Source organism: Dendrobates tinctorius, unplaced genomic scaffold, assembly GCF_039654945.1.
Source record: "Dendrobates tinctorius isolate UK_male_01 unplaced genomic scaffold, ASM3965494v1 ptg000029l, whole genome shotgun sequence".
Classification (NCBI taxonomy): Eukaryota; Metazoa; Chordata; class Amphibia; order Anura; family Dendrobatidae; genus Dendrobates; species Dendrobates tinctorius.
The window spans coordinates 39,947,946-39,964,838 of record NW_027361697.1 but is presented as its reverse complement, the minus strand read 5'-3'; the positions used below and the strand labels follow the sequence as shown (position 1 = coordinate 39,964,838).

The 16,893-nt window shown below is 43.8% G+C and overlaps 1 protein-coding gene across 4 annotated transcripts in view; it reads right to left on the bottom strand.

The window, feature by feature from the left end:
- AGL (amylo-alpha-1,6-glucosidase and 4-alpha-glucanotransferase) overlaps positions 1-16,893 on the bottom strand; it is a 114,790-nt gene that overhangs the window by 54,803 nt on the left and 43,094 nt on the right. For all 4 annotated transcript variants that reach the window (XM_073571627.1, XM_073571628.1, XM_073571625.1 and 1 more), the window contains 7 exons: positions 16,219-16,429; positions 8,908-9,074; positions 8,588-8,791; positions 2,774-2,955; positions 1,361-1,475; positions 1,151-1,274; positions 950-1,052 (listed from right to left, as the gene is read on the bottom strand). In XM_073571627.1, coding sequence (XP_073427728.1) covers positions 950-1,052; positions 1,151-1,274; positions 1,361-1,475; positions 2,774-2,955; positions 8,588-8,791; positions 8,908-9,074; positions 16,219-16,429 — 1,106 coding nt within the window. The remainder of the gene's footprint in view (positions 1-949; positions 1,053-1,150; positions 1,275-1,360; positions 1,476-2,773; positions 2,956-8,587; positions 8,792-8,907; positions 9,075-16,218; positions 16,430-16,893) is intronic.

The following is a 16,893-nucleotide window of genomic DNA, read 5'->3' as shown; positions in this document are numbered from 1 at the left end:
TTGCCCCACTGTATAAGTTTTAGATGTAAGTGGAATGAAAAGTAAATCTAACCAAGCAGATTCCCACCTATGGGAATGGCTAATGTAAGTACAGATGTAACGCAGCGCATATATACAGCTGTAGTCTCCATGTTTTGTGCTGCAGTTACTTATCTAGGCCTTTACTAATATGTCACAAGGTGGAAAAAAAACAACCAAAAGGTGCGGCCTGTGAAGGTAAGTTCCTGCTGAGGTCAATCCATCCAGTCTATAGGATTAAATGGGTTTTCCAAGCCAGGGCAAGGTCTACACATATATGGGGGCAGTATTAGTATGTAAAGGTTATACCAGTGACAAAGCCGATAGACTGAAGCATAGATAATACACATTTGAGAGCTCACTAGATAGACTATCAGTATTTGAGGACTAATATCTTACCCATTACTCCCGATGTGAGATCACGTGCCCGCAGCCCCATAGTCTATCTAGTGACCTCTCAGATGTGTATTATCTATGCTTACTTCAGTCTATGGCTCTGTGACTGGTATAACCTTTACATGTTTTCATACATGAATTAATAATAACTTTTACTAATACTGTCCCCTTATATTATATGGGTAGACCTTGTGCCATTTGCACCTGAGAGTTCAGTACAGATTTTATTACCATTAATGTATGTTTTATGCCTCTTCCTTTTGATATTCTTCAAAAACCTTTTTGTCTACTAATTTTGATGGACCACTGACTCAGTGTTTGTGTAGGATTCACATACATGGGAGAGACCTGACAGACACCTGGTGCGGAGCAGGAAGCAGCCGGCTGGGGACTATAGGGAGAGATGTGACTGGTCCAATGACATCCCCAGATAGGTTTTCAAATTATGTTTTCTCTGGTGGCATGAATCTGATGACAAGTTCCATTTAATATCACTAAACAACTCAAGGGAGCGTGCTGACATTTCTAGAGAGACCTGTTCATGGTGGAAGTTCATCTGTCGGTGCTTCTCAGCATTCAGTTCTTCGAGCCTCTTGCGGAACCAGTTGCAGCATTCTTCTATAGCTGCCGGCCCATTACTGCCATCACAAATAGGTTACACATGAGTCTACGAATATAATGGCAAACTAAAAATAAATCTACATGATACCTATCCCCCTAAATAACTTACACCCACCTGTTTGGTATGAAGGTACTGAGAGCCGTGTCAATGTCCACGGTGCTGCCGAAGCGTCTGTATTCTGGATCCTGGACAATCACTAGCTGCTTTTTATCAGACTTTGCTCCCTGCTTCTGGGCAGCTGCGGAACAAATACATAAACCCATGTTCTGGAGTGTGATTGAGTACGGTTTTGCTCTATATAAGTAATGTACGTGGCCTCCTTACCACCAGAGGTGAGCAGGGCTCGGAACTGCTCCACAGCTTTAGCCACGTTGACTTGGTAAAACTCCCAGAGTTTGAGTTTCGGGTATATCTCCTCCCATATGATGCCACGGATATTCTGCAAGAAGTATAGCATAAATGAGGGGGTCACAGCAGACGCATGTGGTTGGGGTCTGTGAACCATCCTGTAATACACACATTTTTGCCCCACTGCTTTGCACAATGTGACTACTCTTTCCCGCAGAGTTGTTTGCATGCAATCTCCTTATCTCACTCTTATTCTAGAAGCCACACCTAATACATCAATATTTCATTCTCGGATAAGCTACCGCATTGTCACCGAGCATAAAACGCTATGTACTCAGCATGACACGTACGCTATATTATAGCACATCGAAAAACAGACAAAGCCAAACCGGAGCGTCCACAGAGCTGAAAGCTTTTGGTCTAGGGACTAGTGACCTGAAAAGACCCTGAGTCCTGCATTTTTCAGGTTTGGCAACTTTACAAGTTCAATGAATCATAGACTGATCATTTTTCTTTACCTACTTTTCACACAGAAGCATTTCACTCAGCTTAGCAGTTGGCTGTTTTGCATAAGGACAGCATGAAATCATAAAATACGGTTATATGAACGAGTCCTTAAAGGCAATCAGTAATATCAACCCTTCCTCCCACACCGCATATACGTGCTAGCAGGTTTTCGAAGGGTAATTCAATCAGCACCTTTTTTATCTTCTATCTGTTGCTGCATTCCTGAGTAAATAGTGTTTTTACTCATACTGTATGCAAAGGAGGTGTTACGTGCTCTTGATGTGACAGAACACTTAACAAGCCACGGCCTCCCCAAGCTGTTTCCTCGTCCAGCTCAGACGCTTTAGCTTGATTGATAGCTCACTGTCAAATTTCCTTGCTGGCGCCTGAGGTCACACAGACAGGGAGCTATCAATCAAGCTAAAGTAGCAGGTGCTGGGCTGGGATGCAAGCTCAGAAGGCTCCTTAAGTGCTCTGCCACGCCCAGAGCTCATAACGCATCATATACATATGCAGGAAACAGTAATGACTCAGGAATGCAGCAACAGATAGAAGGTATGAAGGTGGCAATGGCTTTAGATTTCAAAGATGTGCAAGACCATATATGTGGTCTGGGGGGGGCTGATCTTACGGACAGATTCCTTTTAACGCAACACTGACATCTTCCCAGACATCAGAGGGGATCAACAGAGGCAGATCACCACCAATGGTGGTAGGAGAATAGCTCCTTCACAACGTTGCTGTAAATAGATCATATAACCCCATGGCCATGTAAGCATACCAGTTAAAGCATCAGTATCGCTTTTTGCAAGACAGTGAATAAAACTCTATTGAAGACTGAGAACCTGTACGGGCAGTGACACTTCGCTCACTGTGACCTACATTGAGCTGCTGGTCATTCTGAATCAGTGCAGGAAGCCCCCGGGCAGCGTACTTTCCATCAGCCACATTGCAGGTCAGGTGCCACAGGGCTCTGTCCAGAAGCCACGCCGGCTTCAGGTGGGGGGAGTTCACCAGGTTGTATCCGCACTCCGGGTGCTGTTGGATCCATTTGCTGTTAGAAGCTGTTGACAAAAAAGAGGGAAATCAGGGCAGGTACACTTGTAATGGATATGGAAACCTTCCAAATATCAGGATTTCTACCAATGAACGCTGCAATCTTAGGAGTAATAATTATTACGCAGTGGCGACTGAATGAAGCTGATCCTGCTGCAAAATAAGAAACTCATTCACATGTTCTCCAAAGATGCAGGAGATCGCCCCTAAATTTATTTATTTTCCTCATTTATATAGCGCCATCAATCCCACAGCACCTTACAACCAGCATCACTGTCCCCATTGGGGCTCGCAATCTAAATTCCCTATCAGTATGTGTTTGGAGTGTGGGAGGAAATCCATGCAAACATGGGGAGAACATACTAACTCCCTGCAGATGTTGTCCATAGTGGGATTTGAACCCAGGACCCCAGTGGTGCAGTGCTAGCCACTGAGCCACCATGCTGTTCACAGGATGTATCTCATAACTGATCTCATTGATTCAGTGTCCTTGAACTGCTGCCTCCCTGTAAGATCTGATAGTAGATCTACCCCTTGTCTAGTGGCTCATTTTTGGGCCCCTTACAGTACATGTAGAAATTCCACAACTTTAAGATGCAAATGCACAAAAAATATGTACAAGAGTATAAAATGGAAACTCCAGAGGATTCCCTATAAATTATTCATTACTGGCTCCCTAACGGATATTTTTTTTCCCCCGGTGTTTGATAACTGTATCCCCACATGGTACTATAACGCTAAACACCCCAGAATATCATTGAAAAATACACGTCTAATCCTTTGGTGCCCGGTAAAGTAATTTCTGGCTGCAAGCTAAGTGGGAGGCTCTGGATCTGGGAACAGTGGAGCTTCAGAGCCAGGGATAATGCCCTCCGGGGTTTAATTCATGTTCACACAGTTCAAGGTCTCCTACCGAAATCTCACACATGCCCGCTGACTGCCAGCTTTCTACAGAGGGCTGCCTCACTTCACAATCAAACCCTGGTGGGCATAATTGGGGTCTCTGAGACGGCACCGGGATCCAGCACATCCTACTTAACATAGTCTGTGATTTATGGAGCAGGCGCCACAGGATTAAATATGTTTTTTTCAGTGATATTCGGGGGCATTTAGCGTTCTAGCACCATGGGGGACATAGGTTACAGTAACTTGTATGATACTGGGGGCAGATTTTAGAAGGTCAAAATAACATGACAGGGTTTAGCTCAAAATAGGGCTATGTATCAGAATTGTGGGCGGAAACACTTTTTGTCACACCCCTTATTTGAACCAAACCTGTGACTTTACTTTTTTTATATAGTGGAGGGATCAGGGCCTATCTCCTCCCACAAAATGTAATTTAATTTATGCTGGGATTGCCTTAAATCAGGGGTGAGAATCTTGTTTTCTTCAAAGGGTTATTTGGATATTTACCGTATTTTTTCATATTATAAGACGCACTTTTTTTCCACTTTTTTTCTTCTCCCAAGATTTTGGCTCCCGAGAAATCAACCTGCGCATGCGCCGCCTCCGGCAGCCATTTTCCAGAAGTCCACCGCAGTTAAAACAATGGGAAGTGCGAGGACTCCATCAACATTCTGTGAAAGCACAGGGCCCGCTGCAGCCTCACACCGCCGGACACCCCCTCCTCCCAGCCTGAGGCCCACAGCATCGTCCCACTCCTGTCACCTCTGCCAGCATCCTGTGACCCCGCTACAACACGGCAGCCCCCCCCTCTGGTAAGCTACCGTAAAATCGGACTATAAAACGCACCACCATTTTGTAAAAAAAAAATCCTTATTTTCCTCCCTAAAATTCAGGGGCTATACAAAATTATCAACTTGAAAATGATTCTCCAATACTTGGTCAAACAATGAATTAACTCCCTCCAAAAATGATAGTTGGAGCTACATCTCTTTTAGCTGGTAATGATGATGTTGCTTCTTGTAACAACTTTTCCGGGATTGTAGTGGTATGCAGCACAGTCAACTCTTTGCGATATTAACTTTTGTAAAGAACTGGCAACAGTAAGTTGTTCCAAACACAGACGAATATTACACTACAGGTCTCCTCACAGTGGGAAATTCATCACTGCTCACATTATATTTGTAGAACTCAAGTAGTGGAAGATCTGCAGTATATACATCACGTAGGAGACATCGAGACTGATGTATACATAACAAAAGATAAGCTGAGACTGCTGTTTATACATCACAAAGGATACACTGAGATTGCTGTACACATCACATAGGAGATACCAACACTGCTGTAAACATCACATAAGAGACACTGATACTGCTATACACACATTATATAGGAGACACCGAAACTGCTGTATACATCAAATTGGAGACAGCGAAACTGCTGTATACAGCATATAGGATACATCGAAACTGCTGGATATACTGTATATCATATATGAGACACTGAGACTGCTGTATATACATCAAATATGAGACACTGAGACTGCTTTCTATACATAACGTAAGAGACACAGAGACTGTTGAATATACATGATATAGGAGACAACAAGACTGCTGTGTATATGTCACACTGGAGACACTGAGACTGTTGCACATACATTACATAGGAGACACAGAGACTCTTGTATATACATCATATAGGATAAAATGAGACTGAAGTATATACATCACAAAGGATACACTGAGATTGCTGGATTCATCACATAGGAGATACCAACATAAGAGACACTGATACTGCCATACATACATTATATAGGAGACACCAAAGCCGTTGTATACATCAAATAGGAGACACCGAAACTGCGGTATACATCACATAAGATACAATAAGACTTATGTATACATCACATAGGATTCATCGAAACTGCTGTGTATACATTACATATGAATCACTGAGACTGCTGTATAGCCATCAAATATAAGACTGAGACTGCTGTGTATAGAATCATGTAGAGGACACCAAGACAGCTCTATATACATCACGTAGGAGACACTGAGACCACCGTATAAACATCACATAGAGTCCGAGACAACTGTAGATATATCGCATAGGAGAAACCGAGACCGACTACTCTATCTACATCACATAGGAGACACTGGGGCTTGAGTATATACATCATATAGGAGACACTAAGGCTGAAGTATATACAATAAAAGGCACTGGGACTGCAGAATATACATCATAGGAGACACAGGGGCTGGAGCACATATAGCAGGAGACATTGAGGCTGCAGCACATACATCACTTAGGAGACATTGCGGCTGTGGAATGAGAGTGCATCACACGCTAGCACCACCCACAAACTACCTCCTGACCAGCATCAGGATGTAATCCTTCATTGCATGCACCGCAGTGCTCAGTAATGAATGCTGCATGCATGCGCTCGCAGTGCTAATAGGAATTAAAGGACTGTCAGCCTGCAAAATACAGCTACAAGTCCAAGCAGTGCGGCCTCCGACAATCTGCCCGGGGGGGGGGGGCAGAGAGAATAATGTAGGACGCGGACTTTAATTGGCCTTTTGCCGGAGGGTCCCTATCCGTGCCACAGATAATATCAAACCTTTATCTACAGATGTGGCCAAAAGTATTGACACCCCTGCAATTTTGTCAGATAATACTCAGTTTCTTCCTGAAAATTATTGCAAACACAAATTCTTTGGTATTATTATCTTCATTTAATTTGTCTTAAATGAAAAAACACAAAAAGAATTGTCCTAAAGCCAAATTGGATATAATTCCACACCAAACATAAAAAAGAGGGTGGACAAAAGTATTGGCACTGTTCGAAAAAATCATGTGATGCTTCTCTAATTTGTGTAATTAACAGCACCTGTAACTTACCTGTGGCACCTATCAGGTGTTGGCAATAACTAAATCACACTTGCAGCCAGTTGACATGGATTAAAGTTGACTCAACCTCTGTCCTGTGTCCTTGTGTGTACCACATTGAGCATGGAGAAAAGAAAGAAGACCAAAGAACTGTCTGAGGACTTGAGAAACCAAATTGTGAGGAAGCATGAGCAATCTGAAGGCTACAAGTCCATCTCCAAAGACCTGAATGTTCCTGTGTCTACCGTGCGCAGTGTCATCAAGAAGATTAAAGCCCATGGCACTGTGGCTAACCTCCCTAGATGTGGACAGAAAAGAAAAATTGACAAGAGATTTCAACGCAAGATTGTGCGGATGTTGGATAAAGAACCTCGACTAACATCCAAACAAGTTCAAGCTGCCCTGCAGTCCGAGGGTACAACAGTGTCAACCCGTACCATCCGTCGGCGTCTGAATGAAAAGGGACTGTATGGTAGGAGACCCAGGAAGACCCCACTTCTTACCCCGAGACATAAAAAAGCCAGGCTGGAGTTTGCCAAAACTTACCTGAAAAAGCCTAAAACGTTTTGGAAGAATGTTCTCTGGTCAGATGAGACAAAAGTAGAGCTTTTTGGGCAAAGGCATCAACATAGAGTTTACAGGAGAAAAAAAGAGGCTTTCAAAGAAAAAAACACGGTCCCTACAGTCAAACATGGTGGAGGTTCCCTGATGTTTTGGGGTTGCTTTGCTGCCTCTGGCACTGGACTGCTTGACCGTGTGCATGGCATTATGAAGTCTGAAGACTACCAACAAATTTTGCAGCATAATGTAGGGCCCAGTGTGAGAAAGCTGGGTCTCCCTCAGAGGTCATGGGTCTTCCAGCAGGACAATGACCCAAAACACACTTCAAAAAGCACTAGAAAATGGCTTGAGAGAAAGCACTGGAGACTTCTAAGGTGGCCAGCAATGAGTCCAGACCTGAATCCCATAGAACACCTGCGGAGAGATCTAAAAATGGCAGTTTGGAGAAGGCACCCTTCTAATATCAGGGACCTGGAGCAGTTTGCCAAAGAAGAATGGTCTAAAATTCCAGCAGAGCATTGTAAGAAACTCATTGATGGTTACCGGAAGCGGTTGGTCAAAGTTATTTTGGCTAAAGGTTGTGCAACCAAGTTCGGGTGAGGGTGCCAATACTTTTGTCTGGCCCATTTTTGGAGTTTTGTGTGAAATTATCAATGTTTTGCTTTTTGCTTCATTCTCTTTTGTGTTTTTTCATTTAAGACAAATTAAATGAAGATAATAATACCAAAGAATTTGTGTTTGCAATCATTTTCAGGAAGAAACTGAGTATTATCTGACAAAATTGCAGGGGTGTCAATACTTTTGTACAAGAATTTAAAAATGGATGTAAATACAAAAAGAGAATCTATGGCTCAACACTACATTATTCTGTAGTATATATTTTATTTATTTATTTTACCTGCTTATATAGCGCCATTAATTCCACAGCACTTTACAGATGTAACCATTCCTGTCCCCAATGGGGCCAACAATCTAAATTCCGTATCAGTATGTCCTTGGAGTGTGGGAGGAAACCGAAGTACCCAGATGACCCCACTCAAACTCCTTGCAGATGTTGTCCTTGGTAAGGATTTGAACCCAGATCTCCAGCGCTGGAAGGCTGCAGTGCTAACCAATGAGCCACAGTACTGCATGTAGGGCCAAGCTTACTGTTACCCCCTCCTCCTCTACTTATAATTACTTATACCAATTACATCTGTATAAGGTGTTAGATTTTGTTCTATACTAAAGTCTTAGAAAGCTGATGGTACCTCATGTGCCTGTACCAGTCGTGCCCAGCAGTCTTACCCGTGTGGTTATAGACCACATCAGTGATGCTCAGCAAATTCCATTCTGTCCTCATCTTCTCCACCAGTCTCCCAACATCACTCCAGTTATAAGTTTTCCCCGCTCTAGAGAAGTCTGGATTTAGTTGCTGCTGGTCAGCCAATGAATAACAAGACCGAGACTTTCCAAGGGTCTGCAGGGGTGTAAAATGCACCATATTGTAGCCTACAAAATAAAAAATATATCAACTAAACTGATAATGGAAACGGTCACCAATGTCATGCAGGACACTTGCAGACCATGAGCATCAATAATGAGCAGTGTCACAGGATTGGTGTTACCTGACTCCTTGGCTACTCTTAGTCTGTCCTCCCACTCATCAAACGGCCCCAGACATTTGGAGAGGAAAGTCTGAATCGTGATGCAATCCAAGGCGAGAACTCGGTTATCAGCTCCAACCCTCAGCACCGGATTCACCACAATGTATCCTTCACCGCTCTTCTGTTTCCTGTAGCAGAAGAAATACAACTGTGAGACAGTATAGTGTATGAAAGTCAGTGATAAGCGGTCATAGAGGAGCGCTTAGGAAGCAACCCAGGGGCAGACAAAAATGTCAGGTCTCCACCGCAGCTCCAGCCGAAGCCGAAGACCTCCAATGGAGGATAGGAGCAATGAGAAAATGGAAACGGTCTTAGGAGCGCAGGAAAGAGACTCAGACAAGAGATGGGCTTAAACCACAACGCGTTTCGAAGGAGGATCCGTCTTCATCAGGTGGAAGTTTTTCCACCTGATGAAGACGGATCCTCCGTCGCTCCTAAGACCGTTTCCATTTTCTCACAGTATAGTGTATGAGGCACAGATGTCAAAACCAATAATAATATATATATATAATGTGTATGCCACACTTGGCCGGACGTAGTTGAACATTATATTACTAATCGCAGTGTAGCACAAAGTGTTTATGGAGGTTGTCCACTAATATGATAATGGCCATCCTTTGGATAAATCATCAGACTGTCAGGGTCCGGTGTTGCCCAACATAAACAGAGCCACAACATCACAGCTCCAAACACTGTTTAATGGTCGCTCTCAAATATTGCAATTTACAGCACCACAACAGCTATGGCCAACCAAAAGCAACACAGCCTCAACGGAAAGAGAAAAATATCAGTCTGAATAGTGCTTTATTCTCAAGGTCAACTTCAGATTCTACAGTCAGCTACGTGCTGTAATACATGGATGCTGTAGAAAACAAAATGATTCAAATTGTTAATTAAATATAATTGTAAAAATTTGTGCCAAAAATATATGCCTTTAAGTAAAAAAAGAAAAAGTCACCAAATGGCATCCACATCTTTTTAAAGGGAACCTGTCACCCCCCCGGGCGTTTTTCAGTTAAAGAGCCACCTTCAGCAGCACTAAGGCTGCATTCTGTGAAGGTGGCTCTTCTGTTTCTGACCCCTAGTAACGCTGAAATACCGACTTTTTTAAATAGCTCCTCATACCTGTAATGTGTCCCATAGGTATGATGTGTCCTCTTGTATCTGCCGCCTACCATCCGCCCATCATGCCTGTCCGGTGTCTCGGCGCCGCCCACCATCTGTCCATCATGATGCCCCTGTGCGTCACTGTCTCCTCCTGATTGGAATGCCAGCGCCTGTGCTGTGACAAGAGTTCTCGGGCATGCGCAGTGCGCGCTGCCCGAGAACCGACATCAGGCTAATGCGCCTGCATGTTGTGGAGGCACCAGATTCCGCCCTGCAGTGTGTTATGATGTATTCACATTGCGGGGCTGCGGCCTCCGCAACACGCAGGCGTGATAGCCTGATGTTGGTTCTCGGGCAGTGCGCACTGCGCATGCCAAAGAACTCTTGTCACAGCGCAGGCGCTGGCATTCCAATCAGGAGGAGGCAGCGACGCACAGGGGCATCATGATGGACAGATGGTGGGCGGCACTGAGACACCGGACAGGCATGATGGACGGATGGTAGGAGGCAGATACAGGGGGACACATCGTACCTATGGGACACATTACAGGTATGAGGAGCTATTTAAAAAAGTCAATACTTCAGTGTTACTAGGGGTCAGAAACAGAAGAGCCACCTTCACAGAATGCAGCCTTAGTGCTGCTGAAGGAGGCTCTTTAACTGAAAAACGCCCTGGGGGGGTGATAGGGAACTAAAACATTATTAAGCTCTCCTTTGCAAGATGTCAACTGGACAAGTGCTTGATGGGAGATATCATCAAGGTGGTTGGCCTTAGTAATATAAAGCCCAGAAAGCAGGCTCCAGCACAATTAGTGCTAAGAGGTTTTTAAAAAAGAGCAGCATGGGTGCAAATTTTCAGGAACAGTCAGAAAGAGATGGGCGCGTCTGGCTGCTCCCATATCTCCACTCTGGGAGTTGAACGGCCTATTTAAGGCAGCTCAGCTGCTTCATTCGTGGTCTGTGTATGCAGGACTGATATTTAAACGGGTGAGCCCGTGATATAGGTATGGACCATTTTGATTGTTTTTCTAGTTTTGTTTTGTGAGCTGGAATGGTTTATGGACTTTTAATAAACTACTCACTGCTTGCAGATAAGAACTTAGTGCCTGTGCCTACTCAAACCGTTGTCAGCGAGGATCTCGACATTTTTTAGACAATTCAGCAATTTCTATCACTCAAACTGCGGTCTGCTATGTACATGGAACACTAAACCTACAAGATTAAAAACAGTAGGAGAAAAAAGGATCTTCTGTGTGACGCTAAACCAAAGTCTGGAAGAAACAGAGATGATGAGCTTCTGTTGGCTAACAGATGTCTGGGACAGTCTCTTTTTGCAGATGGGGCAATGGGGGCGGTCTTCGGCTTCAGCTACTTACAGAGACAAGTCCATTGTGAGGTGTGTGACAAGTATGAGGAAGCAAATTGTTGATCTTTCTGACACCTAAAATAATTTTTGTTTCTATCACAATTTAAGACTGAATAGAATCAACACAGAAGAGGATACCGAGTGAAGGAATGGCTGGCATTCTGCATTTTTTATATTTAGGCCCATATTCATCAAGATTGGCTATTTGCACTCCAGTCTTGATGTAGGGCACACTGGAGTAAGATGTACCAAATGCATTAAGAGGTGCGTGAGTCCTAAAGAGAAGCTGTCAGTCAATTTACGCTGCCCAAACCACAGGCAGCATGAATCAGAACCTGGTTGCACAATTGCTCTTGTGTTTCAGAAAAAAGAATAGTTTACAGGTCCAGCTGATCTTCAAAGGAAAGAAACTAGACGGCTTCTCCCAGCGCTGCTGCAGAGGATTGAGAGGCCTCTCCCTAGAGTTTAGCCTGATTAAGAGACCTGAGTAGTCTCGAAAGCTAGCAGTGTGTTACCATCTTTTCAGTTGGCCATTAAAAGGTATCAACCACTGAGGACTCTCAATTCTGGATACTCTTCTATCTACTGGCTAAAGGCTCATTCACACGTCAGTATTTGGTCAGTATTTTGCATCAGTGTTTGTATGCCAAAGCCAGGAATGGAACTTACAGAGAAAAAAAATATAATTGAAAGACTGACTCCTGTTCCTTATTTTGGAGCATTCCTGGTTTTGAAATACAAATACTGATGAAATACTGATCAAAAATACTGATGTGTGAAAGAGGCTTAACATGGTACAAAGATATATATTTTTCCTGTGTATGTGTACTTCGTGAGAGACATGTCAATCATCTCTAGTGGAGCGGTGGGAACCTGGCCAGCAGCAGTGCCGGTTGGTCTCGTTGTTGCCTATAGTCTTGGATCTTTAAACTATGTTTTCTCTGGAACACTGGGACATTTCAGAGAAAGGATCTGATTCATGCAGCCCGGGGCTTGTGCAGAATAAATCAACTGACTGACGGGTTCCCCTTAATGACTTTGGCGCATCTTTTAGCTGCCGTGCTCCACTGCTAGGAATGTACGTCAGTCAGGGAATGCAGTACATTTCTGACTTAATCTACCCTACTTCTGTGGCATAAATTATGATGAACTTGTTGATCAATGTGTACGGCGAACTTACAGCCAGCCATACAAATGATGCTTCAGCCGATCATTCTCAGCCGTCTCTCCCTTACACAGAAGTGCTTGGTTGACCAAGCGTGAGAAAGCCACAAGTTGACATGTGGGCCTGTGGCTTATCTCCAGGAGAACAATACAACTGGCAGACATGCCTGATCGATATCCTTCTAGACGACCAGTCAGCGGGCTTGATATCGGCGGGTTCAGCCGACATTACTCTAATGTGTATGGAAGACTATAGTCAGTGTCATGTCTGGAGCATTAGGGCCACATACATCCCTTTAAGTAATGTGTTTCTATAAGTCTTTAGTGTTGTAATGATATGTATGTAAACCTTTACACCAGGGGTCTCAAACACAGGGCCCGTGATCCAGGGACCCGTCGACGTCAGCGATTATTTTCAGTTTAATGAGCATCTTTGGACGCACACCCAGTTGAAATGTATCACAGCACAGACACCAGCTCCCTGCGCCGCAACACCAGTACCAGCCAATCAAAGGCCGGCAGCTGACGTCAGAAGGCCGGCGTGGGCAGCATGTGACGCCACTGCCATGAGACGCCCAGGGTGCCTAGAAGAAGAGGACAGCAAGCTGGTCGCCAAAAGAGCTGAGGTCAGGTGACAAGGATTTTTTAATGTGTATGTGAAGCATGGCAAAATTGAGGAAATAACTACATAATGGGGAACAGGATGGGACATGCTAGATGGGGACCAAGATGGGACATTACTACATGATAGGGAGCAGTATGGAACATTACTACAAGATAGGGACCAGGATGGGACATTACTACACTACAGGGACCAGGCTGGGACATTACTACTAAAAGCTTACCAGGATGGGCACATTACTAAAAGATGAAGACCAGGATGGGACATTAAGACAAGACAGGAATCAGGATGGGACATTACTACAATATAAAGACCAGAATGGGACATTATTACAACATAGAGACCATGATGGGCCATTACTATAAGATAGGGACCACGATGGGACATTACTGCAAGATAGGGACCAGGATGGGACATTATTAAAAGATAGGGACCAGGATGGGACATTTCTACACAACAGGGACCAGGATGACACATTACTATAAAATGCTGCTCAGGATGGGCACATCACTACATAATTGGAGCAGTATGGAACATTACTACAAGATAGGGACCAGGATGGGACATTACTACACTACAGGGACCAGGCTGGGACATTACGACAAAATGCTTACCAGGATGGGCACATTACTAAAAGATGAAGACCAGAATGGGACATTAATACAAGATAGGAATCAGGATGGGACATTACTACAATATAAAGACCAGGATGGGACATTACTACAATATAAAGACCAGGATGGGACATTATTACAATATAAAGACCAGGATGGGACATTATTACAATATAAAGACCAGGATGGGACATTATTACAACATAGAGACCATGATGGGCCATTACTATAAGATAGGGACCACGATGGGACATTACTGCAAGATAGGGACCAGGATGGGACATTTCTACACAACAGGGACCAGGATGACACATTACTACAAAATGCTGATCAGGATGGGCACATCACTACATGATGGGAGCAGGATGCGACATTACTAGAAGATAGGGACCAGGATGGGACAGTACTACAAAATGAGGACCAGGATGGGGATATTACTATAAGATAGGAAACCAACTACAAGATGGAAACATAACTAAGAGATGTTGGTCAGAATTACTATATGGTGCTAAATGAAAGACAAAATTACTGTATGAGGCCAATTAAGGGACACAAAAAGGAAACAAAAATTGTAAATATGTAAAAAAAAAATCTAAATAAAAGTGTGAACATTTTTGGGAGCATGAATAATGCTGTTTAATGTATAAACCAAAGTAAACAAAAAAGTGCACATTTGTTATCTTGTATGCAAATTGCCTCTTCAGAAAGAGGACTTGAACTCTATAGCGCCACCTGCTAGTAGCGATCCTACAAGTCACAATCGACCCTTTAATGAGTCTTGCAATATGTCTTAGGATAAAAGCCAAATCAGAATCTCTATTTGCAGACACGGTGTTTCGGGCTATTTGCCCTAGTCAGTGCAAAGTATGAGATCTGATTTGGCTAGGTGAGAGGCTCTGGACTGAGGTCTAAAGCCCCCGTTACACACAACGAGATCGCTAGCAATATCGCTGAAACGTCACAGGTTTTGTGACGCAGCAGTGATATCGCTATGTCTGATACTTACCTCCGACCGGCTCCCCCGCTGGTTATAGCTGATCGCGCGAGAATGTCCTGGACCATTTCTCGTTGGGCGCTTCCTGCTGGGCTTCCTGTGGCGCCGACGAGCGACACGTGGACACGGGCGGGAGGACGTCAGAATCGCCTCGTCTGACAGGTAAGTAACGACCCCCGACCGCTGCTATGTCGCTGGTGAGATCTGCCTGTGTGGCAGCTCACTAGCGACCACTTAGCGATGCACCAGTGATCCATATCGTTGTCGGGATCGCTGGTGCATCGCTAAGTGTAACGGTACCCTAAGGGGTAAGGTTTCTCCTTGTGGAGAGTGACATGCCAGCTCTGGCTTGTCAAGGTTTGTTATCTCCACACCTTAATAACCCAAGTTAAAAAAAAACAAAACTGTACCATAACCCACAAGATGAATGTTATTTACAGGAATAAAATAAAAAACTAGCAAAAGGTGTATAGGAAAAACAATATAATACCACTAAAAATATCAAATTCACATTTTTTTCTGTGTGTGGCCCATATACCTAGAGGAGTTTGAGACCCCTGTTAGACAATATACTGCACTGCTGTACAATCCTTCTCCTCCCACTGTCCCATATCTGGCAAAAACCTGTGAAAAACGAACACAGCAGTCTGTTCTCCGCAGACATGTCCCAGAGCTCCAAGAATGTCCTCAGTCTTAAACAATGGCCATTGATTTGCATTATGTGCATATAAATGGCTGCTTGCAGACAAAGGTGCCTTGTAGTCACTCTCCATGGAAACAGTTTACTGCAAATCTCATATTCACTAATTATTTTTTTACGTTGCTAAAGTTGCCCATAAACATACAGATTTTACCCAGCACTACATGTCCATTTAGGCCAATAATAGGGGAAATGAAAGTTTGTTGGGCGCATTCTCGGCAGCAGATCACCTTGGGTAAATAATAAATGTGCTGCCAATAACAATGATATTGTATGTGTACAGGATGATTGTATCAGCGGTCTGTGTAAGCAGGCCATTAAGTGATCGGCTTACATGCAGCCGCCGATTGGTGGTCATTTAATGCCGGCGGTCGGCAGTCTAAACCCAGCACAAATGTTATGCTTTTTTTTTGCAATTGGACATTGGTGAAAACATGAACAAGGAAATAAATGCACCAAATTTCATGTCTATTATCACAGACTGAGAAATATTTCCAAGCACAGACCAGGGGACTGGGTCCTTATATTGTGGCCAAAAGGTGATAGTGAGCTGCATGGCGAAATTACTCGAGGTCTACTGCGATCTGCTGCCAGCGTATGGGGGAGATGAAAATGACCGATGTTAGCTTAAAATCTAAAATAAAGCGATGAAAAACCACTATACTGCCCAACTGCTTATAAATAAACCACGTATCATTTACTTACGACAGGTTAAAGCGATACTGAAATGATCCAGCAATCTGCAAATCAACTTTACAAAATTTGTCGGAGTCCTCTTCTCGGCCCGTTGGGTTGTGCCACTGCAGAGGATGGAAGGTCTGACGATCAAAGCTACCACCAAGTGGCGGGTAGTTGGAGTACACGGTGACATCTTTTCCTTGTAAGGTGGGTCCCAACCGGAACTGAAGTTCGAACCCTAAATGAAGAAGCACGGAGAGTCTGGTGATGTTACATGGGAAAGATAAGAATCAGAAACATTTTTTAGGTGTATTGGTTACCTGTCTGCAGGGATGGGTGCAGTACATACATTTACTAGGATCATCAAAGGCATATTCCCATGTAGCACATACATATCCGCGATGGCCAGCATTTACATAGAGAATGGGGCCGCGATGCGCACCACCGTTAGTGGAGCGATGGTCAGAATTCACAATATTGTGTAAGTAAAATTCTGACCACCTCTTCACTTCATGATGCAAATTTTAACACGTGAAGACCATATGCCGGCAATGACCATTCAATCTGTCAGTTTTTGAGCCAAATGTGGGCTCAATGGTGGGCCATCATCTACTACACAATTATCCTGCGGATGAGCCAAAATTGTAGGGATGGGAACATCCCTTTAATGTTATTAACCTATTTTATCTGCAACCACAGATA